This window comes from Tauraco erythrolophus, chromosome 1, assembly GCF_009769465.1.
Source record: "Tauraco erythrolophus isolate bTauEry1 chromosome 1, bTauEry1.pri, whole genome shotgun sequence".
NCBI classification, from domain to species: Eukaryota; Metazoa; Chordata; class Aves; order Musophagiformes; family Musophagidae; genus Tauraco; species Tauraco erythrolophus.
In genome coordinates this window covers 75,524,732-75,550,461 of record NC_141465.1, presented here as the reverse complement: position 1 = coordinate 75,550,461, position 25,730 = coordinate 75,524,732, and the positions used below count along the sequence as shown (strand labels likewise).

General features: G+C 39.7%; 1 protein-coding gene across 1 annotated transcript in view; it reads left to right on the top strand.

Annotated features, from left to right (window-relative positions):
• PCCA (propionyl-CoA carboxylase subunit alpha) overlaps positions 1-25,730 on the top strand; it is a 321,041-nt gene that overhangs the window by 166,488 nt on the left and 128,823 nt on the right. The window contains exons 17-18 of the mRNA XM_086611055.1: positions 1,469-1,579; positions 11,312-11,414. Of these exons, the coding sequence (XP_086467181.1) occupies positions 1,469-1,579; positions 11,312-11,414 (214 nt within the window). The remainder of the gene's footprint in view (positions 1-1,468; positions 1,580-11,311; positions 11,415-25,730) is intronic.

Genomic DNA, 25,730 nt, shown 5'->3' with positions numbered 1-25,730 from the left:
ATTTATCTGGGGATTTTTTTTCACCTCCTTTCCTCTCCTACCTCCTATAAAGACTACTTTGTATTTAATATTTCAGTGGAATGACTTTTAATGACCATCATATTCAGTGCTAAACTGCAAGTGCTTCCAGCGAGTACAGTTTAGCGTTAAGTTACTTAGTTACACAGTCCTGTTAAATTCAAAGAAAAATAAAGCCTGAAAGATTTCAGAAAATCATCTAGTCCCACTGCCTGAACTAAGGTACAACATCTATATCTGTGTCCTGACAGGTGTTTAACCTATTTTTAAACATTTTCACTGGCTCCAGAATCTTTCCCTAGGCAATCTTTTTCCAGTATTAACTATCCTGAGTACATATCTTGTGCTGACATCTACTGCTGATTATGTTTTTTCCAGCTTATGCTGGAAATGGGATATAGTTTATTCCTTTCCTCTCTGAGAAAATAAATTAATCTTTTGCTCATCTGTGAGGAAGGGGCAGAGGACTTACCCTTTTGTGTGCTAGTGCCGGACTAACACTGGCAGCATCCTTTGAGCTGTGTAGCTTTAGACTGCCTTTGTTAGAAGTTGTTTCTCTTTGTTGGCACAAAAGTGGGGGGGGGGGGGGGAAGGCAATGAAAAATATGGGGGAAAAAAAAGAGGAGGCAGGCTGAGAAGTGGAATGAAGGGAGATCAAGTTCAGGAAAAAAAAAATTCAAAGAAACTAAAGGACAAAGAACTCTATGATAAGTAATTTTTTAATTAAAGAAATAACGTTTTTGGAGGGGCTATATGCTGAGCAGAATCATGGGATCAGAATCATGGAATCATGGGATGGTGTTGAAGGGGGGAACAGGGCATTCAATAAAAGAATTGGCTAGGCAAAGTATTATAAAGGTATACATGGAACAAGCGGTAGATTTCTTTGTTTTGTAAGTTGCACAGGAGTCTTTTATGACTTACAAATGATAAAAATGTTTAAAATTATATATGTGATAACTTTTTACTGTCTTTCATTACTGTTATAAGGGTGTAATATTGGCATACTCTCCTGTAGAAGATATGCGTGTATAAGGTGTGAGGTTGACAAGGTGGGCCAGGGTTCACTGGAATTGAGCTGGTACTTAGTCGTGGCTAATCTGTCATTTCAAGGAGGTGGCTCTGGTCTTGCCTGCATCTGCTAGGACTGAACCAAAAGTCTCTTGCTCTTGTTTGCTGTCATTGACTTAACTAGGTGTTTGGATTAGGCTTGGTGAGGTGAAGATTTGGAAGATTTACTTCTTGAACTGTGTGCTTAAGGAGGGTATCTTGAGGCAGGAGTGGAACAAAACTGGTAAATCTACATTGATTACATCAGTACTATAGTCTTTTAAGTTGTGAACAAGTATTTATTCTACAGAGATAAGAGCTCATACTTTTATAAGTTGTTTCCTACTGTAATTTGTGATTAATATGTTTACCTGATTTTATATTGACGTTTTGTTTTCAGGTGTGGCTCACAATATTTCTTTACTGCGAGAAGTGATCATCCATCCACGCTTTGTTCAAGGAGATATCAGCACTAAATTCCTTCCCGAAGTCTATCCTGATGGTTTTAAAGGTTTGTTTCATTTGGGAATGTTTCTTTTTTTTTCTTCATTATTTGTTGTTGTTTCTGGTTATTTTTCCTTTATATTTATAGACTGACACGTTCCCCAATCAGACTTTACATTTTGTTTCAAATGCATCTATGCATACATGCAATTAGCTTTTGAATAACACATAATATAATTGGAACAGGTACTTTCTTTACTTTCAAGAAAGCAAAACGCATGTTTCTAGTGACAAAATAGTAAATCAAGTACATCCGAAGTCAAGAAAAACAATCTGTAGGTGATATGAAATATGTAAAATAAACATCAATTCAACTCTACCATGCTATTGTGCTTCATTACAGACAGTGCTACTACTGTTAACTGACGATAAGATTTCTTTTTACTCAACACTGTTGCTTCTCCAGTGAGTTTGTGCAGCATCTTTAGAATCACCTTTTGGCACCCATTGTATTCACTATAGCATTGTCTGGAGGATCTGGCATTTTATTCAGAGTATTTTAGTAGCCTGGTCTTAATACTACACACAGTTATGGGCATCACCTTGACATTAACATCTTGTGCACTAGGTTAACATAAACACAGATTCAAATGTTTCTTTACAACATCACGAGCAGCTCAGTTTCAAAAATATGTACCAACAATTGGTGGAGAAATGTAAGTAAACAAAGAGATTTGGTTTCTTTTCTAAGGGTCAGATTTTAAAAGGTTGTCTTCTCTCTCAGCCAATCTTCTGTAGATGTGTCCTTCCATACAGACCTCACACCTCAGCTGGCATTCATAAGGCTGAACCTCTTCCTATCTAAAAAAAAAAAGACAATGTTGATAGCTCATCATTCATGGGTCCTTTATGAATCCTATGGAGATTCCTTTCTCCTCCATTCATCATTAATCCAATGTGGCAGAATCTTCATTCCCCTTTGGAGACGACACTGCTGGACTAGCAGTCACTGGATGTGACTGGCACCTTGCCAAATTCTAGCCTCATTAAGAGGCAGAACAGATTTTTCTAATGTCAGGACTACAGTGTGTGAGTTTGGTGCAAAGAATATTGCTCCACAGAACAACTGTCTATCATGATGTAATTGGCAACTCTACGTGATGCAGTCCTACACATGGAATTAATGTATCCAGATTGTTACTGGCTCCTGACTGCAAGCAAAGCAATAGGACTTAGTCACCTTGGGTGGCAGTAAGCTTGTGATGGTTGAAGCTCAAATGTTCCTTTGTCTTCTTTGCTAAGGTGTGCTTAACTAATCTTCAGGTAACTCAGCTGGCTTTCATCCAGCATAGACTGGAGGATACTCTAATCTGCTCTGAAGTCTCAGTGCTGCTTATTAGCTGGTCTGTCTCACTTCCCTGACACTTTCACGTGAAATCCCATGTCCTGTCCTTTTGACAGTTTTGGGACTTTTCAGTCTTTTTTTCTGGGTGGATTCAGTTCCCTAAACCACCAGAAAACTGTTTGTGTTTTTTTTTTATTCTTGCTGCTTTGGTTCAGGTAGTTTTTTTGAGTGTTCTTGGATTGACTTTAGTTCGTGAAGGAGTCTGGTGAACTTCAGCAGGTGTGTAAAGTGAGTAGCAGGCTAGGAATGGGGAGACGAGAATGGAGGAGAAAGGCAAGGATGCAAGATATTAGACAGGTTTATACTGTGTTATGAAAAGGCAGCCTCCCTTGACACATAACTATGAACAATAAAAATATAAACTGTTCTACTCTTATTTTTGATAATGTGTCTGTTGGGGCCCTTGGTCACTTGTAATAAGCTGGGACAGGTGTTTCTGATCTGAGAGAAGACCCCTTGCTCTGTATTTTTGGTTATGGAAAGGCACTCTTGTCTTTTGTTCTTTTATTCTTGTTTTAATGTTATATACAGGTTAATGTTGCAATGTAAAATCACTTAATTACTTATTAGTCCACAAATTGCAGGATGATAAGAAATTTGTTTTGGGGTCATTTGACTTGAACTGCATATGCATGTGTTTGTGTGCACGTACACACAGGTGCAAATGGCTGATTAGTGTCGCAGTCTGAGGTAAACAGTAATACCGTACTAACAGTCTTAAAGATAAGCCGTTACTCTAGACACCAGAAGGCACAAGAAGAGATATTGTGACAGTTCATAATAGAAACTAATGAATGGGACACATGAAATGACTAGACTTTGTTCCTGCTGTATGAAAAGTCTCACTCTTCTCCTTCCAGGTATTAAATACAAGTATGCATTAGCATTCTTAATGATAAAATAATGCAGATATAACTATTACAAAGCAATTGCATTTCAAGTCAAGAGTACTTACTCACAATTACTGATTCAAAGCTTAGTAGTTTGCTCTGGATCAGACCCTTCCGGCTTAAAAAAAACAACTGGTGAGTTGAATTAGAGGATAGTTTTTTAAGTACCTATTGAAAAATATTTCTGCAAATGCAAAGACTCTAATGCGAACTGTTGCAGGCAAGCAAGGGTGGTAGACAGATGAAGAGTAGATGCTCAGCAAGAGAAACAAAGGTGAATTAATTTAAGCGGTGTAAATCCCCTACTCACTTCAGCTAAACTTTTTCTATAAATACCCAGGGTAAACTTTGCTAGGGGGATTTGAAAATTAAGTAGCTTCACTTATCTTAATATTGTTTATAAAAGATGTGTAGCTGTGAAAAAAAAAAAAAACAAACAACAAAACTGGGATGGCGGGATTGAGTGCACCCTCAGCAAGTTTGCAGATGACACCAAGCTGTGTGGTGTTGTGGACATGCTGGAGGGAAGAGATGCCATCCAGAGGGACCTTGACGGGCTGGAGAGGTGGGCCTGTGAGAACCTAATGAAGTTCAACAAGGCCAAGTGCAAGGTGTCCTGCACGTGGGTCGGGGCAATCCCAAGCACAAGTACAGGCTGGGCGGAGAATGGATTGAGAGCAGCCCTGAGGAAAAGGACTTGGGAGTGCTGGTGGATGAGAAGCTCAACATGAGCCGGCAATGTGCGCTGGCAGCCCAGAAAGCCAACCGTATCCTGGGCTGCATCAAAAGGAGCGTGGCCAGTAGGTCGAGGGAGGTGATTCTGCCCCTTTACTCTGCTCTCATGAGACCCCACCTAGAATACTGTGTTCAGCTCTGGAGTCCCCAACACAAGAAGGACATGGAGCTACTGGAATGAGTCCAGAGGAGGGCCACAAAGATGATCCGAGGTCTGGAACACCTCTGCTATGAAGACAGGCTGAGAGAGTTGGGGCTGTTCAGCCTGGAGAAGAGAAGGCTCCGGGGTGATCTTCTAGCAGCCTTCCAGTACCTAAAGGGGGCCTACAGGAAAGCTGGAGAGAGACTTTTTTACAAGGGCATATAGTGATAGGATAAGGGGTAATGACTTTAAATTGAAAGAGGGGAGATTTAGATTAGATATAAGGGAGAAATTTTTCACTGTGAGGGTGGTGAGGCACTGGAACAGGTTGCCCAGAGAAGTTGTAGGTCCCCCATTCCTGGAAGTGTTCAAGGCCAGGTTGGGTGAGGCTTTGGCCAACCTTGTGTAGTGGAGGGTTTCCCTGCCCATGGCAGGGGGGTTGGAACTAGATGATCTTTGAGGTCCCTTCCAACCCTAACCATTCTATGATTCTATAACCTGAAAAGTTAGAGCAACATGTAGCCAAAGTGGATTTGGAAATACCTAGAAATAGGTGCCATTATTAACAGTAGAAACAAGAAGTATTTTAAATTTGGAAAACTTAAGAAAGAAGATTTCAGTGCAGATGAGTGCAATGTTAATGCTTGTACACAATCCAGTATGTTTCTTTTGTAAGCTACACAATTGTGATTCTTGGTCTACATTGGTGGTAAATAATGAATGTCAGCTGTGTTCTTTCTGGTGACTGCATGAAGTACTGGCCCATTTCTTATGTGCATTTTTCTTCAAATATAAATATTAACTTTAGTCTTAAGCGATGCTTTGTTTTCCAGTCTCATTTTCAATGGTTTCTTTATAAGCCCTTTATTTGAAGGCTTTTACCATAAGTTAAGAAAAAAATTAATTAGAAATATCTTGTCAGCTTTTCCATTAACCTGTGATGCCCACTTCAAATTACATCAGGAAAATTAAACAGAAATGTTAAGTAATTTTCATAATTAGGGTTTAACTCTTTTTCTTCCTTTCTTTAAATAAGTGTTCATTAACAAAACCAGTTTGTTTATTGCAAGTTATTTTAAAATATTGCTGTGCCGAAACTAAGTTTGCTCAGGGCATGATTAGTGTGGGAAAACAGCTGCTGTCGTACCTTTTGTTGTCTATATGAGGGAGGGATGGCTAGAATGCTGCCTGGCAGTGGGTCAGCTGGAGTGGGTTATTGCTCTGGCATACATGCATGTTTTGAGAGGTGTGTGGATCAGAGGGTGGGTGCAGGGACACTGATTAGGTCAGATGACACAAATACATCTGTCTTAGAGTGGCCTCCAAGTGCTTTGTTCACAGAATAAAAACGTTTGCCAAGCATGCAGCAGTAGCCCATGCTATTGGAGTATTGTCAGACGAGCTGTCCTTCCACGACTTCCAAGCAGCCTGGGTTGCCTCTGTACTTCCTAACCTGCCTACTGAGAAAGGAATATACTGTCTATTATCTCTATTTTATAGGCACATAAAGTATCTCTGTTTTCACAGAGATTTAAGAGGAGTCCTTGACAAAGAACAAATGAAACTCAAGGATCCTTATGTTAGTACCCTATCCATTCAATCATTCTTTGTGGTTCAGTCTGTTTCATAGTTAATTTGTCTCTTCCTGGATATCTGTTTGAATGCTGAGACTTTTTTTTTAATGGTCTACTCTTCCTTGTTTTTAAATGACATCTCAAATGCTTGGTAAACAAAGAAATGAGGCGTTTTGCAGGAGGTTATTGCAAAAGCCATGCCAAAACACAGGGAGGAAAGGAAAAACAATCCTTTATTTGCCCCCTCTTTTAGCATGTTTACCTCACTTGGGTGGAGAGGAAGAACAGAAGTTCTGATGGACAATCCTTTATGTTAACATGATTTCTGATACAGAAGGGAAGAAAGAGGAAACGTCTCCCTCTCTTGCAATTGTGTATTGGCTGCAGAGGCTGTGTATGAGGTGAAGGCTTTTAGATACATTGTGTTTATTATAGTTGTATGGATTGAAGGGATTGATTACTCCACTTTACTCAACACTTGTTAAAGCACCCTTGGAATACTGTGTCCAGTTTTAACACCCTCACGCATGTAAGATGTCAATAGACTTCAGTAGGCCTAGTGAAGACCCACCAGGATTGTGGTGGGTTTGGAACACAGGACCTGTGAGGAGAGCCTGGGGGAACCAGACTTGTTTAGGCTGGAAACAAGAAAGCTTAGGGTGGACCTAATGGCAGTCTTCTCATGCCTCTGAGGGAGTTCCCAAGAAGACAGAGTCAGGCTTTTCGGTGGGAGATTTTTGAGACCTGATTGCACAAACCCTCTGAGCAACCTGATCTGAATTTGATGTTGATTGCTCGGTGGGGAGGGAGGGAACTCTGAATAAACTAAAGACCATCTAAGGTCCCTTCAACCTCAGTCATTCCATGATTCTGTTATGAACAAAAGCGCTTTTTGGGTGAATTGAGACTGTAGATACGACTTTTAAATTTGTCTGGAGACTTTTGTTATTAGTTGGAGGGGGAAATGCAGCTTCCCCTGGCTGTGTTACAGAAAGGGAGAGGATGGTTGTTATTAATTCCATTCATCTTCTCCACACAGGAATCTAATCTTTGTCTTCTTTTGGTGAAGCTACTGGATTATAAAAATTGACTTAACAGCTTACTTGACTTTCTTCTGTCTGATGGTTGAAGAAGCCAAGAAGACATTGCCTTCATTGGTGTGGACCTAAATTATGCATTGTACTTTCTATCTTACCCATTTTACTGTTTGCTTTGCTTTTATTCTTCCCAATCAGAAAACAAGTCACTTTTTAAGTATTAAGTAACAGACTCGGGCAACAAGGGCTTGTTTGTTTTGTGTTGTGTTTTTCTTTTTTTTTCCCCTCCAGTAATTGATAGTAGGAAACATTTCTAGGACAAAATGCAAATGAGACTGTTATGGGAAAAATGACCTTTTATGTAATTTAATTTGAAGTTGGTTATGTAAAGTAATTGCATGAACCTTTTTGACTCAGCTTGGGGGATACTGGGATAATATTGATTTAAGCAATCATAACATCAGGGAAACGAGGGAGAAATAAGTCTTCCTTGTCTTCCTTCCGACCAGGGTTCTGTCATTTAGTAGTAACAGATGCATGCAGTCTAGTTTTAAATAATATGAACAATAGTGCTTCCACTCCTTCAGTTTTGATTTAATTTTATAGCCATTAATCCTGTTTTATATTCACCTTACATAATTCAGTTCAGTGATGATAGTGAGAATGTGGAAGTATATCTCAGGTTGAGGAGAGAAATTTAGGAGCTGATTTACATTTTATGGCAGAGATGCAATCTCCATGTAGCCCAGGAGTCTGCAGCGATGATAGTAGGAAAGAGCAATGACAGAACTTCCCATGTTGGGAACTGGAGAACCTGTGCTACTTACTCATTTCACTCCTTATCAAGGCAGTACTTGGACAAATGCCCCAGAGGCGGCTTTGTTACTTTTCACATCGATCTTCTGCATGGTAAACATGAAAGACTGTGGTGTTATGTCTTTATTGGTGGTGAATATTAACTTACATCTCAAGACATCCGATTGAAATCCTGAAGGGTTGCTTGTAAGGTAAAATAAGACTTGAAGTGAAACAAAGGTATTGCTATCTAGTGCATTTGTGTGTTTCCAAATATAGTAATGGAATTGAAAATGTAACTTTAAAACTGCTTAAAATTCTGCTGAGTGTAGCAGCAGAGCAAGAGCAGAAGGCAAGGGAAATGGGGCTAGAGTTCAGAGAACGAAGGCAGTCTGTCTTGTATAATAAAGGTAAATTGCCATCCTTAGGAAGCAGCCTTTAATCAAGCTTCTGAAGTGTCTCCAAAATTATGCTAAGGACATTCTGTAGTAGAATTGTATCTTTTAGTGACAAAGAACCAAAGACCAAAACCTAATTTTGGTATGTCTTGTTAACAGTTTATATTATGTCTGAGACTTAGGAAAATAAATACAAATTGCCCACGTTGGATACTAGTCATGAATGGTTTTCTGCTGTGCCACAACTAATGCAAATAGTGACAAACAGAGGAAGTGGATAAACGTTTTTTCATGTTTGTGGTAATGAAGAGGTGAACGTAACTCTTGATGGGTTGTTAACCTCTTTCAAATTATTGACCTTTGTTCACTGTTTGGAGTTTGATTTTTATTGAAGGTACAGGGAGAAAATAGTTTTTGCAGCACAGCAAGTGCAAAAGCAGTTATTGATTTCATCCAAGATGAAGGTCATGCAGTAAAACCTTCAAATTGGGATCTTTCTAGTTTTACCTTATTCCTTTATATGAGTTCATAGAGTAGCAGTGTGTGTTGGAGCAGGTGGGAACATGCAGTTTTGGTCCCATGCTTTTGTCATGGCTATTAGGCAGAGTAACTGGAAAGCAAAGGTTTTAGGATGGATTTTCTGATGTATCTTTGGTTGAGACAGGTAAAAAAAAAGTACCAATTTTAGATACAGCATTTTGGAAAAATTATCTCAGAGCTGCTTCACTGTGTGTAAACAAATGGAAAACTGGCACATTTCAGAGCCAGATAGTAGATTACATTGTATAGTTATATAAGGCTTATATAGACACATATATGTGTTTACATATATACACAAGTAGTACAAAAGTTCAGTGTTTTTTGACTTTTACTTTGCAATCAGTTTTTCTGGTAACTGGCAAAGGAAGGATCAAGTTTGGTTCTTAGGCTGGTTCCTCAACCTTTCAACATTTGTGTTTCTGCATACATTTGTTAAAGTAAAGATAGTTTCCATTTCAAGGCAGATAAAAAATAATAAACACTGAGCAAAGGAAGTTGCAGTAATCTTTAGCCAGAATACGTTAATGTGGACTAAATTAAATATAAATTGATGCAGATTTACTGGCTTTTGTTATTTTTAAATTTACATTTTTTGGCTTGTGACAGCTTCTTTGTACTGCTAGCTGGAGCTCTAATGAATGTGTTTCCATCACTGTGGCACGATTGCATTGCTGATGTGGACGCTAAACAGCCTCTTGACCAATTCGTGTTTTTATTGTGCCCAGTGGAAGGATGGGTCCTGTGCAGAAGGCATCCTGGTTTGAAACTGTGCACTTGTTACTGTAAAGTCTGCTCCAGTCCCTTTCACAGGTTTCCATTCTGGGTTTTCCTGAGAATCATGTTAGTCTTATGTTATGCCTGATAGAAATCATCACTCACTAGTGATAAGTACTGGGAATGTGAATTAAATTATATGCAGTAGTTCTGAGGTGATGGGAGAGTGGAGGCGGAGAAGGGAACTGCGTAACTGTTTCTCTGCTGCAGGGCTGGAAGCAAACATGCCCCTCAGGGCAGAGTTGGTCAGGGCGATACAGCCTTCTGAACCCATTCCCAACCTCTTCCCCCATCCCTTCATGTCAATCTGTACTTGCCATGGATGTTGGTATTTGCTGTGATGTGTACACGTGAAGGTCTGCTGAGGCAGACAGCAGCTGCACAAAGCACTTTTTGAGAGCTCTGTTGTAACTTCATTCACCTAAATCTTTGTCTTACCTTTCGTCTTTTTATTAAAACTTTATTGGCTTTTCCTCTTCTCTGGCTTCTGAAACACCCTTTCTTTCATCTGTGCAAAATCTCTCTTCTAAAGTTTGCATCTCTTTCTCCATGACAATTCCTCTTTGCACTCTGTGTCTTCTATGTCAGCTTTAACTTTGTGCTACTGCCTTGTGGACTGGACTATTTTACTTGTCCTTTTGCTTCCTCTCATATCAGTTTTGACTCTTCTGCTTCTCTGGTGACACCAGTCTTGGCCACCTTTTTGCCAGCTTCTCATACCAAATCTATGTTGTGCGGTTTCTGACCTAAAGGTTCTGACAAGCAAAGTTCTGTCACTGTGCTCTGTCTTTTAGCCTGCTGAATTGACAATTGAATTTTTAATTAAATTCACTTTCAGGAACAAGACCGGACTGAGACAAAATCTGCTTTCAGTCACCTTGTTTTCCACCTTTTTGTTCGAACCTTTATCAGCTTGCCTGCCTTCAGATTGTAGGCTACTTTGAGCCATTTTCTGCATATGAAGTGCCAAACATGACTTTGACTCCGTTAGTCACAAACTAGTGGTTACACAAATGGCACTAAGTGACCCAAGGCTGACAAGTAGTTTTATTTGTGCTTATTTCTGGGATCTATGCTGTTGTGTTGTCCCTTTTGCCTGGAAGATCTGTAGCCTTTACAAGGTAAAGTACTGAGAAAGAATGCTGTATATTTTGAGTAAGTTTTAATGTACAGATGGATTCCTTACCAGCATGAGGCACAATATGTCAACCAGTGACATTTCAGTAACGAAAACAAGATGCTGCAGCATCGTTCAGTTTTTTTTCTTTCAGTTGTCAAATTGTTTTTAACAGAGATACCAGTGTTAGCAGTAGGGCTGATCTGTATGAAAACATGCAATTTAAACTCTGAAACTCAGAGCGTCTGCTATGCTGAGCCCCCTCTTAATTTAGGGGAAAAGTGTAGGTTTCATGTGTAAGGACTGAACAATGTCTTACTGGTAGTTGTTACTTTTTGTATCTGTTTTGGTCTCTGGTATCTAATTTTTTTTAACTGCTTTTCGAAAACTAGGACACAAGCTGACAGATCTTGAAAGAAGAGAACTACTGGCAACAGCAGCATCTTTGTATGTGGCTGAGCAACTGAGATCACAGCGATTTCTAGGGACTCCAAGGTAAGTTCATTTCTAGGAACTCAGATGTGCTGATGCATTTTGTTAACAGCATCTTCTCACAGACGAGATACTGGTGAGAAACTGCATGGTTTCTTAATATACTCTGTTTTTTCTAAATTCAAATGAGCTGTGGCTTACATTTCCCTACTCACACAAGTCGTATGTTATTTTTTTATTCTACATATTAGCAAACTAATAGGCACAAAAATGTGTTACAAGCCAGTACAGTAATTAATGCACATCAGGAGTTTCATTAATGCAAAATGTTGCTGCATTAGTAACTAGCCATGAATTGAGCATCACAAATTTCCCATGTGCCCATTTGAAGTGATCTAAGCACTTTGGGATAATATGAATATTCAGCTACAGAGCTTTAAAATATTGTGGATTCATGAGTAATTAATTTGCTATGTTGAAGAAGAACCTTAATAGTTTAGGGTCTAATTCTGAAAACGCTTTCTAACTAGTAAATGCTGGAAGAGTCAGCACCTTGCTTTAAGTATGTTTTTTGATGCTTTTGTTCCCACACTCCCTCGTTCTTTCGGACAGCAGCTGCTAGTTACCTAGGTAGTACTGTTAACTGGCCAGCTGTTGCAGTACCTTGCATCAGAATACTAATTCACTTCAGCTTTTTGGAACAGTGTGCTTTTTTTCCTCTAGGGTGTTTCTAGCTTTCAGTGTCCTCTGGCCCATCATTGTCAATGCCTTGAGACCGTATACTATAACACTTGGATTTGTAAACCTTGCTTGGGTAGTTGGTGTTTGCAATGGCTGCATACAGTGAATCCCGACTTCAGCATGACTCTTGCCTCACATTCTTTAACATAGTTGCATGCGTGTGTGTTTGTGTTAGAGGGAAGTCAGAATGCAGAATAGACATTATTCACATTCCATGCCAGTGGTTTGACAGTGTATTCTATTACTGATTTTACAGTGGTCAGGAATAAATCAAATGTGGTTTCAAGAAGTCTTTATTTTTATTTGTACCCACAAAGATAAATAGTACCATATGGTGTTTAAAAAAACAGAAAAAAAAAAAAGACAGAAAAAGACACTTAGAGCTAGCATAATGGCTTTGTAATATATAGCATATGTAGGGCTAGGTCATTGCTTCTCTTATGCACCTATGGGGGAAAGTAAAGCACCATTTTATTTCCTTCCACAAGTTATGTCCTCCATAGCAAATGGCATAAGGAGAAGAACAGACACTCTAAGGCCACTGTTCCCTAAACAAAAGATGAATGAGAGAAAAGTGAGGAGGAGCCTTGATTGTAGTTTTTATTGGCCTATTAGCATAGGAAGTTAAGTACTCTGGTACTGCTATAGAGAAGTAATGGATTACTTTGTAGGTAGAGTAAGGATAGGAATTGTTGATTTAAGTAGTGATTCTCAAATTGCTATTGCATTCCCTGCTCTGATTTGAGATTTTTTTTTTTTTTCTGGCATATAAAATGTTCTTTCTTGCTAAGAAGAAAAGAATAGGAGTTCAATTGTTGAAGAATCTTTTCATGTTTTCTATTGCAAGTATTTTCTTTCAGTACTAGGTATCTGTGTATCTTAATAAAAAAAAGACATACAACTATTTTAACTGAGATGTCAAATACGTAAACAAAGTATTGCATTGAGCAATCAGGCATGGTTGTTCATGTCTTGTTGTGCTGCATCAGGGAAACAAATACACTCCTGCTTTGAAAAAAAAAAAAAAGCTTATTTTTTGAGTATTTCTAACCTAACTCCCTCCATTCCAGCATGAGCAGAGAAGGTGGCAGAGTCTGACCATGTGAAGTTTGTCCTTGGTAAGACTAGATTAAGGTCTGATTTTTCAGATTTTAAATGGTGGAGCTAACAAATCTTTTCAGTACAGGGAAGATTGGTTTCTCTTGCTGTGATGGGATATGCTTACGTTCAGCTCAGTTTTCAAAGGATGATCTCTTCTGTCTATTGTGACATATGCAGTTCTGGAATGAATCTTTCAGAAGTTGAGCCTTATAATTTTCTCAAAGTGGTGCCTAAGTGTGATTCTTAGTGAATAGGTCATTGTTTCAATCCACATATGTTGTTAGACTTGTCTTAGTTCCAGTAAAAACTGCCTGTTTGAGGCCAAACAAGGACAAGGTTAATGCAAAAGGCTTGCTGGTATGTAACTTTTGAAGAAATCTAAACCTGATAATGATACCCCTTCCACAAAATCATGCAGCTCCCTCAGAGGAGAAGTCGAAGAAACAGAGGCAGGATGAGGTCAAAGGATTGTGCAGTGTCCTGGACAGTGTTCTCTGCTCCTTAGAGCAGCTAGTGGACTCCCTCTAGAGGGGACTGAGGACTGTGGAGCATAGAAGTTGCTGCAGTCCCATCAAGGATCCCTCACAGCATCTCCTTGACTTACCCAAACTGTATCTGTCTTGTTTTTGAAGGTGTTTCATGTCAATGGGTACTCTTTAGAGAGCAGGTTTGTGGCCACAGAAAGCACATCTTTATTGGTATGCCTGCAATCTGTTTGAAAAATATTAGTAAATAAAAAGCGCGGAGTAGGAACCTGTGCTAGTGGCAACAAATCAAAAAGGCCAGTTGTAATCTTGGATGTGGTTCACTGTAGCGGAATTGGGTGTTTGGAGTCAGTGTGAATTTTAAATCCATGTTGGAGGATGTAAGCGGATTAGACAGACTGCATGTTCCAGGGTTGATCCGTAACCTTCTCCTAGTGGTCTGGAAAACTGCACTGCCATGTTGATGATCATCTTCAAAATTTCAGCTCTCTGCCACTATTTATGTTGACAGCGTTTTTTCTTTTGCGTACACTGAAAGCAATTGAGGAATTTTTGTGTGAGGAATTGCACTGAAAAGTAGTATTTTGGAATCATGCATTATTTCTTCTAAACTTGTCACTGCTGCCAAATAGACAATTTTTTTGCTGAATGTGAGTTATATGCTTATCTTTGGTTTTGATTTGTTTTCTTTTCCTTTTTTGGAGCCTTATGTATAACATACCACTGCAGTTGTAAAAAGAATGCATTTCAAGTTCCCTTTTTTCCCCATGATTTACTCAGCCCAAGCTCAAGATTGTTATTCTAGCCAGATAGATAGAAAGAACCGTGCCTGGAAGTCTTCACAAAAGCTCCACCTTTCACTAGCAGTGCTACTGAGACTGTGATCAGATCAAATGGAGCTGAGCCAAATTAAGGAATTGTTGTCGCTGCCTGTTCCTCCCTTGGTCTCTTGCCTTTTCCCTCCTCCAGATACGCAGGTGTGATTTTTGTGTGCAGTTGCTTTCTGCTCTGGTTCTGCTAAAATGACACATATTAGCCTAGAAACAGTTAGTAATACTTTGTTAGATCATTCTGGCAGAACCAGGTTAAGTACTCATGACGTGAAATTATTCTGCAGGAGCTAGAGGGATAGGAATGTGTATCAAGGAGGAAGAGATGAGCAGAGCATGGCTCGGGAAAGGGATGCAGAGGTGGGCCTTAGCTCTGTGCCACAGATCAGACTAGTAGCGGCCCCATGAGGGGGGTTCCGCTCTACAGTCGATCATATTTGCAGGGATGTGACTGGAAAAATATGTGTTTTGCATTCCCATGGGTGGTGGAATCATCGACTGTAAATTTCTTGCTGGAAGGCGCTCTGATGATCAGCGAGCTATTGCCTCATTAGGATCAAACACCCAACTTTCTTCAGCTAGTTTCAATTAGACTTGACCCCAGTAGCGGGATTCTTTGTTGCAGCAGTTTGTGTGATGTTGAGGAGGTTAATACAGGCCACAAGCTGAAGGCTGGTTTGGCTTTCCTGTGTTAGAATAAATTGTGTTATGATTTGGGTGGAGCACCCACAGGTGAGTTTCCACTGTCTGCATTGCTGTGTGCCCCTGGCATTGCCAATGGTCTCCCAGGACTAATTCACTGACCATTAGCTACAACAGCTGCTGGAGACCTGTGCATGCTCAAAGTTACGGGCATATAGATGTTTGTTATACAATAGAATATTTAGAGCATTTTATGTGTGCTTTTTAAATTTGTTTAACTGGCTGTTATTTAACTAGTTTTCTTGGGAAAAGAAGTTATTGTGGAGCGGTTTGTGGGTTTTTTTGGAAGATGATTGGCTAATGAAAATGCCTGGTATTTTGTGAGGCAGATACTAATGTGAATATTTCACTGTGCTATTCAGATAGTAGAGGCACATGTTTCCTACAGGAAAGAGCCATGAATGATTGATGATTGTTTCATTGTTCAGCTTTCAGTTATTTTACCGAGGACTTTTCCTAGTTATTCCATAGTCCAGTTTATTGTGAAACTGGTGCCACCCACAGCTGCTGAACAGATTTACAGCATCTAGTAAAATCCCAAGGTCTTGTAGACAGAACTCGATCTTGTTTCAAGTGGAAACATATTTTGGCTGAAGTGAATCCAGCTTATTTTACGTCTGTTTGATGTAGTTAGCCTTTGAGACCAAAAATGATGTTGTACAGTTGAATCTTCACATTTTGGCTTCAGACTTGTTTTCATTAGTGGGTTGGGAGGGGAATAGGAGAGTGACTCTCCAGGTGTGGCTACATCATGCTATCTCATGGGTCTACTAATGTGATGTTTACACTTCTAAACCCAATTGCCTGCAGCACTTCCTATGCATTGCTTGTGTTGGCTGCTAAGTGTATTTTCCTAATTTTTCTATGGGTTTTACTCTTTCATCATTTATAACTTGGAAAAAACCAGTGAGGCTGCATGCCCATATTACCTGATACTACATGCAAAAAGATGGTAACACATTGGAAAATGTTTTATATTGCTAGCAAAAAACCTGAAGTTTTATCTTACTTGTGTGTTTAATATAAAAGACTGGGATTAGGGATTCTTGAGTTAAACTCCTAACTGTTCTTGTGGGACCTTAGAGAAGTCGGTTGGATTTGGCTTCAGTTTACAAAATGACAAAATGGCCTTAATACTTTACTACGTTATTGAGGTTTTGTAAATATTTATTTATCAATATGTGTAAAATATTTTGAGATCTAAAATAGATGATGCTTTCTAAACATAAAAGAATACTTTCACAGGAAGGGTAAATGTGTAGGTGAGAAATTACAGATAAAATACAAGCACGTTTTTGTCAAGTTCTGAAATAGCTGGGCTGAATATTTATATGTTTTAAAATTCTGATAATCCAGGGGTCCAGTGCAGCAGACATAACATGACTGATGAACTGCAAGAACAGAAATGGATGTTTTTAGCTTTTTGTTTAATGGGTTCTCATAGGTTTGCGTCTAGGTTGATTTGATGCAGATATATTGCTGTAAATCCTCAGGTACACTTAGTAGTGATGGTTCGGATGCCTGCTTCTCCTTGCCGTTGCATGCTGAGGGCAGTGAGGGAACTGCGCAGAGAGCAGGGGAGCCCTGCACCTCTCAGGCATGCTTGCTTTCACATGGACTACACCTATTACCCTGCTGGAGTCTGGGACGGAGCCAGCTCTTTGCCAGCCTAGGGCTTCCCCATATGGAGGGATGGTCAGCTGCCCAATAGGAGAGCTTTCTGGTGCTCCTGCGCTGCTGGAGCAGCGCAGAATAAGGTTATGTTACATTAATTTTAAGCAGAAGGAAGATGATGTCAGGAAAATTCACTGGAGTCATCTGAACTGGCCTCTTGGAAAGAGGGGAGAGTTCTTACTTGCAGCACGGTCACAGGCGCTGCTGAGTTGTATCAATTGCATTACGAGGCTTTTATCCCCCCTCTTTGAACCGCAATAATGACATGAACGGTTATTGCAAATACAGCCAAATGTTTATACTTTGTGTTACCCTACAAATACCCTCCAGTGTGATATAAAGATAAACCACTTTGTTTTCATTTGCTAAGGATGACTAAGTCCAGCCCACTTGCGGCTTTCTTCATTCCCTCACTTTGGAGTTACGCAGTCATCCTTAGCCCATGAAAATAACACTGTCTTATCCTTGCTGTTCTGGTCTCCTGGTCAACAAGTCAAGCGTTCTTTTCATGATTTACTGTTACGCCTTTGAAGGTCCTCGATATGTTTATGTAACTACTGCAGCTTCAGTCCATTTTTCCACTGTACTGTTTTTTTCGTTCCCCACAGACTGGCAAGGTACTAAGACTCTGTTCTCCGTTTTTTTTTTTGTGTCATATCCTCATTTATAACAGGCTCTTCTGATTGTGACAACCCTCTCTTGTCTCTTTAGGTGTTACTTAATGCTGCTCTTTTGACCTCTCATAAATAATTACTTTTTTTTTGTATTCTTGCTTAGTCACTGCTAAATCAGCTGCCTTATATAATATTCTAGCTGTCTTGAAAATCTGGCATTATTTACCCTTCTACATTGTTCGGTTGCTTATTACAGAAAGAGGATTACATGTGCTAGAGACAAACAAGTAGATGCAAATATATGAAACAGGTATTTTTGGCCAGTGAAAATAACTTTTATATTTTACGTAAAAGTTAAAAATGAGACATTTCAAGATAGCATTTATGACATATGTATGTATCATTTTTTTCTTTGATTTGATTAAATTAATGGATTCAGAATTGATAACATAAATAATATAAGGTATGTATATAGTCGTTTCAAAAGAGAGCCATCGTTTCATATGATTCATGAAAATATGTTCCTGAAACAGAATGGTCTGTTGTAGGAAACTTTCATAGCCTGTCATCCCTCTGTCATTTGTAGGGAAAAAGGTGTGCTGGGCCCTTAGGATCCGTGATTGCTCAATCTTTAAAGTTGATAACCATTGTGAAATCATTATGAAGATAATCATTATGAAAAATTTGAACGTTGCTGAGCATCTCTTGGGAAGATCCCCAAAGTGGTGGCATGCATCTTGCTGAGGTGATTGCTGGTGGGAAAGCTGTTCATTAAAGTAAATGGACCTGGCTAAGCCTCTGTGTTTATTTTTTATTTTTTATTTCACCGTGTCTGCTGGGATAACAGCAGCAACTGTAGGAGCTTTATAGCTTCTGTGGCTACTGTTCACTTAATGTCGAAACTTGAATTTACATAGTGAATGTTTTCTGTGGTGCTGCCATATTGCTGGCCCTTTTTAGTTGTGCATCTGGCCCTTTCTCATCTTTTCTTTTGCTTATGACCTCTTCTGCAAGGCCTCTCTCTCTTTCCTTTGATCCCTTTTATAAGCCCAAGAATTCTTTTTCTCTCATGCAGGTTTGCACTTCCTAAACCTTTCTTTAATATTTGTCTGTGTGTAAAAAGTCTGTGCATGAAACTGTAGAACTAACAAGGTGCGTGCTAATCTCCATGCACTCCCTGGTCGTTGTACAGCTATATTTAGTGTAGTTTTTGCTCTCCATCTGTGTATTTTATTTGGAGTTTTGAAGAGCAGAAATGAAGTTGTGTTGGAGGTTTTTATGGAAGGGCAAAGTTTTTTCTGGCTTTGGAGGACTCTAAGCTCCATAATTGCCTGTGTAGCTGCGTTCATGTGAGAAGTTTTACTTTTGTTTCTTTCCTAGGATTATTAGCATAAAGATAAGCATGAACATCAGGACCTTACCTTGTGAAGTTCCTTGAGGCATTGGTTGTGTCCTGCTGTTTGTTGGTGTAGTGTATAGCTTATTCTGGATGCTGTCGCTGTAGAAATGTTGTCAACAAAATATATGGGAAGAAAAAGTCTCATTCAATACTGTCTGCATACTTTTACATGTATGCGTCTTGATTTGTCCATTCTTTAGCATGCTTGCTTCATTCGTGGTTCACAAAGGCTGCAGTTAAATATAAGATATCGATTGAAGGGACAGATAATTCATTTATACCTTTGTTATTGAGTATTACAATTTTCAACTGTTTCTTTTTCCTTTGATTCAACTGCGAAAGTGGGATGGGACACAGAATGGCCTCATTATTGTAGGAGTATTTCTCTGTTCCCTGCAATGATTCCAAAAGCTCTTGCACACTTCATCAGTATTATTGTAATTCTTTGGCTGCAGGATATTTGGCAGCTGTTGCACCCCACTGGCAAATCCTATTCAGACTTCACTTCTATTCACCATTGCCATTGGAGAATTGATTTCTCTCTCCTCTGCTCTAACCTTTCCCAATTCATTTTGGATTGTTCAATGTGAAACATTTTAATTTCATATCATACAGCCATTCAGCTCACAATCCTTTTTTAACCTGTCACCAGGGTAACAGCATAGCATGCTTTCTTTAGGCAATCAAGTTTTTATTTCACATGCTTAATGTTGCATTAAATGTTTGCATTTTGTTTAACCCTCTTAAATGCTTTGAACTGGAGATATATTTTGCAGGGTAATGAAGTCTCTGATTTCAGTGTCAAGTCTTCACAGAAATTGCCTTACTTAAAATAAAAAATAAGAAATCAGAAGATGAGTACAGTAATGAAAAGATTATTAATAAAATCCCAAATGGCTGAATAAGTCAAACATCCGTAGAACAGCAAAATATTTTTCTTCTGGAAAAACCTTCCAGAAGTGTATATTATAATCTTTAGACCTACCCTTAAGGATTGCTTTTACCTGTAAGTGCTTGTAATCAAATTAATGCAAATATAGCATTAATCATGCAATAACATGACTTTAAGAAGTGAAATGTCTGGCCTATACCTGTCAACCTGCTTCAAACTGCTTGCCAGATGCGTGTGTGGAACTGTAAGCTGAATAGCAAGTGATTTATATACATAAAAATTAGAATTTAACAGGATGATGCAATTGATTAGAAATATGGAATTTTTAAGTCTGTTTTTCCTGTACATGCAAACCATCATGACATGAACAACAGTCTGTATTCATTTTATTGGAAATGAGAATAATAATAAATTTAGAGTTATGTTATCATAGATGACTACAAAAATAAAACTAAATGGACTTTTTCATATCTGAAAAAGCATTGGTATTTCATATAACTGCAGCCTTACAGAGTGAGTCCTGCTTGTCTTGATTCATAGATTCATAGATTTCTAGGTTGGAAAAGACCTAAAAGATCATCCAGTCCAACCGTCCCTAATCTCCCATTAAACCATATCCTTAAGTAGTTCATCCACCCTTTTCTTAAACACATCCAGGGATGGGGACTCAACCACCTCCCTGGCCAGCCTATTCCAGTGGCTGACAACCCTTTCAGAGAAGAAACACTTTCTAACATCCAACCTGAATCTCCCTTGACTAAGCTTATACCCATTTGCTCTTGTTCTATCACCCAACACTAATGTAAAGAACCCTTCCCCCACCTCCCCACCATCCCTTCTCAAGTATTTGTAGGCTGTAATCAGGTCTCCCTTCAGCCTCCTCTCCTCCAGGCTAAACAGCCCCAACTCCCTCAGCCGCTCCTCATAAGTTTTATTTTCCAGCCCCTTGACCAGTTTAGTCGCCCTTCTTTGGACCCACTCCAGGAGCTCAATATTTCTCTTAAAGCGAGGGGCCCAAAACTGGACACAATATTGCAGGTGCGGCCTCACCAGTGCCGAGTACAGGGGCAGGATCACTTCCCTATTCCTGCTGGTCACACTATTCTTGATACACGCCAGTATCCCATTGGCCTTTTTGGCCACCTGGGCACACTGCTGGCTCATCAAGCCGGTAGTCAACCAACACCCCCAGGTCCTTCTCCGCCAGGCAGCTCTCCAGCCACTCTTCCCCGAGCCTATAGCGATGCTTGGGGTTTTTGTACCCCAAGTGAAGGACTCTGCACTTGGCCTTATTAAAGCTCATGCCATTGGCCTCAGCCCAACGATCCAATCTGTTCAAATCCCTCTGAAGGGCCTCCCTACCCTCGAGCACATCGACACAGCCTCCCAGCTTGGTGTTGTCCACAAATTTACTGAGGGTACATTCAATCCCCTCATCCAGGTCATTGATAAAGATGTTAAACAGAACTGGACCCAGCACTGAGCCCTGGGGAACCCCACTGGTGACCGGCCTCCAGCCGGATTTAGCCCCATTTACCACCACTCTTTGGGCCTGGCCATCCAGCCAATTTTTAACCTAAAGGAGGGTGTGCCTGTCCAGGTCAGCAGTTATCAGTTTCGCAACCAGAACACTATGAGAGACTGTATCAAAGGCTTTACTGAGGTCAAGGAAAACTACATCCACAGCCCTTCCCTCGTCAAGGAATAGGACCAGCTAGGTTCGTTCCAACCTGTTTGCTGGAAGCTAAAAGAAGTCTGTAATAGATGTCCTTAAAATACCCAGAATTTCATATCTGATGTCTATAATTATAATTAGAGCTGTAGTGCAAAAGGCTTTTCATTTGTCACATTCTATTCTCAGTTATGTAGGTATAAAAGATGTGTGTGTGGGGGAAGTATTTAATTTTCACATAAGTGAAACTTAAGAACATGACATTGCAAATAAGCGCAGACTTCGCTCATTTATCATGAAATAAATCCAGTATAATGAAAACACTAATAATATGGATTTTAACACTTTGGAGTACTAACTTTACAAAGCTTCTCATTTGCAAAATAGATCATAAATATCTACCATCGTTTAAAAAAAACAGAAGCAGAATATTTACATTACTGTACTAGCTGGAATGTTTGGATTTGCATTTGATACAGCACTTTTTGAGGAGACAGCTGCTTATAATAGATCATAGAGTTGACTTTCTTAGTATTTTTCTTTCAACGGCGTATAGCTAACTATACAAGGATAGAAATGCAGTTTATTCTATTAATTTCCGAGCTTTCTGTCCAGTTTCCTTTTTTCCCAAGTTGTACTATAAGCTACCAAATATTATTACCTGCCAAAAGAGGTTTGGCAGTGTTTTGTTACTGAATTTTGCCAAAAGGAGCCAAACATATGGTAACAGTTAATTTATTGGTTCTTTTAACCTCAAGGGAACTCTTACAGAGCACATATTACCTTTTTATCTAACATATTTTAAATAAAAGAGCTGTTGGCTTGAAATTTGATATGCCAGTATAGAAGCTGACCTTCAGTGCGGTTATGCTCAATTCAGTCTCGTTTAAGGGTAAGATTAAAAGTGTAAACATGTAAGATTGAGCTAAGGCTTCTCTCTTTTCAACTTTTGGAGACAGTTCACTTTGGCATAGTTTTTGTGTGTGTGTTTAAGTGAAAATATTGAAGAAACTTTTCATGAGAAAAATAAGTCCTGCCTTTCTCTCAGAAGTCTTGGAGAGCTCTTTCTTCGCTTTCTTGATAAGGCATTTCCTGGTATGTGCATTACCAAGTGATAATAATAAAAAAACATTTTTCATTTCTTATATATAAAAGAGCACAGGCCCATTTGTTGTTCTGTGACAATGTAGATTTGTCTGATTCTAATGGGAGAAGTATTTGAGAGGTAACATTGCTAATTGTGCCACTAATCACTATCTTGGAGTTGAATCTCATGCCTGAGACTTGCACAGCTCAAAATCGGTGATCTGCTACCTGCATTTGAGGTAGCCCTCATTGTTCCTCCTTAAATGCTGTATATTTTTGTCCTTGTAACTGGTGTGAATCTTAAAAACTACATGGATATATTATTGAATTTCAGATGGGATACTTGAGATGGATGATGCCTTAAATAAAAAATATCCTGTTTTTTTTTTGTTGGCTGATTTGAAGTTTTCAAAGGCCTGGACGTTTTTCCTGGATCTGTGTTGAGACTGCTCAGATGACTTTTCCTTTGTGATTATGGATGATTCTTTAATACCTTTCACAGACCATTCTTGAGTGGTTTACTTCTCTGTGTAATTAGATGTGCTTGGAGTTTGTTTTGGCTGTGGCTTCCCTTTAACATGTATCTTCAAAGCCTGTGGTGTGAGAAACACTGGGCAGGAAGAACAGCGCAAGACCCTGTTCTTTGAAACCAGGGATGTTTACCCACTGACCTAGAAAGGAGATGATGACAGGTCTTTATCCTGTCTTTCTGTGGTGCTTAGTAAATTTAGTCTTGCTGTAGTTAGTAGTGCGACACAAATAATTTATTTACCTATTGAGTCCAGATTTAAAAAGCACCTCAAAGTCTGAAGTATTTGCTAAATTTTGTCCTTCCTAGGTTTGAAGCATCTGTCTTTATGCCAGTGTTGTGGTACGTATTTCTGAGGCTCCTCTCTCTGCTGTGGGCAGTGATGTCATACACCTTGGTCACACAGTAATGATTTTCTCCAGGCTGTGCTGCCCATATTTCTACCAGACTCTGACATTTAAAGCAGGTCCTCAAGTGGCTGCACCCAGCCCTTAATGTCCTTAGACAAGGGAGATGCCATAAACCAACAGCTTTTCTCTGTTCATTTCCTTGAACCTAGTGGCTTCTACATCATACGTTTTTCCCACACTCTACTCTAGCACATCGGTTTTTTTTGTTACTCATGTCCTCAGGCAGATAACAATCATTTAAAGATGTTTACTAACATTAAGTCCACCTTATTCCTCTATTAGCTGTGATTTTTCTGCTCTTTGATCTCAGACGTTGCATGTCTGCCTCTACTACAGGCTTCCTTTTCCCAAGTCTTAGCACCTATTTTAAGTGAACCCTTCTGAGTGAATAGAGTGAATCTCTGTTCAAGTGATTTCCAAAATCCTGGTAGTCTTATGGCCCTTTAAGCTTCAGTTTCCTTACATCAGGCATTGCAGCACCATTCCACAACTCTGTTCAACTTCCTGAGCTTTCAGTCATTCATATGGTCTTCCCAGAAGCAAGAGGTAGTGAGAGCTGATGGCATTTTGCTGTTTCACAGTTAAAAAAAGTTGGATTGCTGTGAGAAATCACTGTGTTCACAGCCCTTAAAGGGTGGAACACAACTCTTCAGAGACAAGGCCAGCTCGTCTCTCACAGGAAGGCCCAGAAGGAGCTGCGATCATTTGCATTTTAGAGAAATTATGTTGGATATGGGTGAGGAGACTTTAGGCTTAGAGGGAACATGGCTGTTGTCATGTGTGGATTCCCTCAGTGGGAACGGAAGAGTGCAAAGGAAGGGTTGGGGTTGAAGGCAAAGTTGAGAACTGTTTCTGAACATCTTCCCAAGGTATCCTCTTGCAGCTGCCATACTCAGCTTCTCAAAGTGTGTTTTGAAAATACTTTGGCATTTTCCTTGCTATTTGCTTGTTTCTTTACTGGTTATTGGCAGTTTTTCATCTAAATTTTCAGGAGATACCAGTGGGCATAGTTGCAGACATTGGATCAGAACCAGTTAGGTAATGTATGTCATGTCCTGTTTTTCAAAGTTTTACTTTACATTTTCTGTTTAAAAGGTGTCTGTTTTTTCTGTGGGAGGAAAAAGTAGTCTTGATGTTCTTTTTGGGCATCATCTTGACCACAGACAAGTTATTTGCTCATCATTTATAGAATAGGAACATTCACAGAAAAATAGTTCTACGTATTAGTTTACTAAGAAAGGAACTACCATCTTTTTAAACAGTATGTGTAATCTTATTCATTAGATAATGATTGAATGTGTAAGAAATCACAGAAGTCAAAGTCACAGAAAGGCAAAGGCAGGGACTGGGAGAAGGAAGAATTGCCCACTGTAGGAGAAGATCAGGTTTGAGACCATCTAGAGAACCTGAAGGTGGACAAGTCCATGGGATCCGATGAGGTGCATCCGTGGGTCCTGAGAGAACTGGCAGATGAAGTTGCTAAGCCACTATCCATCATATTTCAGAAGTTGTGGCAGTCTGGTGAAGTTCCCACTGACTGGAAAAGGGGAGACATAGCCCCTATCTTTAAAAAGGGGAAAAAAGAAGACCCAGGGAACTACAGGCCAGTCAGTCTCACCTCTGTGCCTGGCAAGATAATGGAGCAGATCCTCCTGGCAACTATGCTAAGGCACATAGAAAATAAGGTGATTGGTGACAGCCAACATGGCTTCACGAAGGGCAAATCCTGCCTGACTAATTTGGTGGCCTTCTATGATGAGGTTACAGCATTGATGGATAGGGGAAGAGCAACTGACATCGTCTACCTGGACTTATCCAAAGCATTTGATACTGTCCCACACGACATCCTTGTCTCTAAACTGGAAAGACATGGTTTTGATGGATGGACCACTCGGTGGATAAGGAATTGGCTGGATGGTCGCACTCAGAGAGTTGTGGTCAATGGTTCAATGTCTAAGTGGAGGCCAGTGACGAGTGGTTTTCCTCAGGGATCAGTATTGGGACCAGTGCTATTTAACATCTTTGTTGGTGACACGGACAGTGGGATGGAGTGCACCCTCAGCAAGTTTGCAGATGACATCAAGCTGTGTGGTGTTGTGGACACGCTGGAGGGAAGAGATGCCATCCAGAGGGACCTTGACAGGCTGGAGAGGTGGGCCTGTGAGAACCTAATGAAGTTCAACAAGGCCAAGTGCAAGGTTGCACATGGGTCGGGGCAATCCCATGCACAAGTACAGGCTGGGC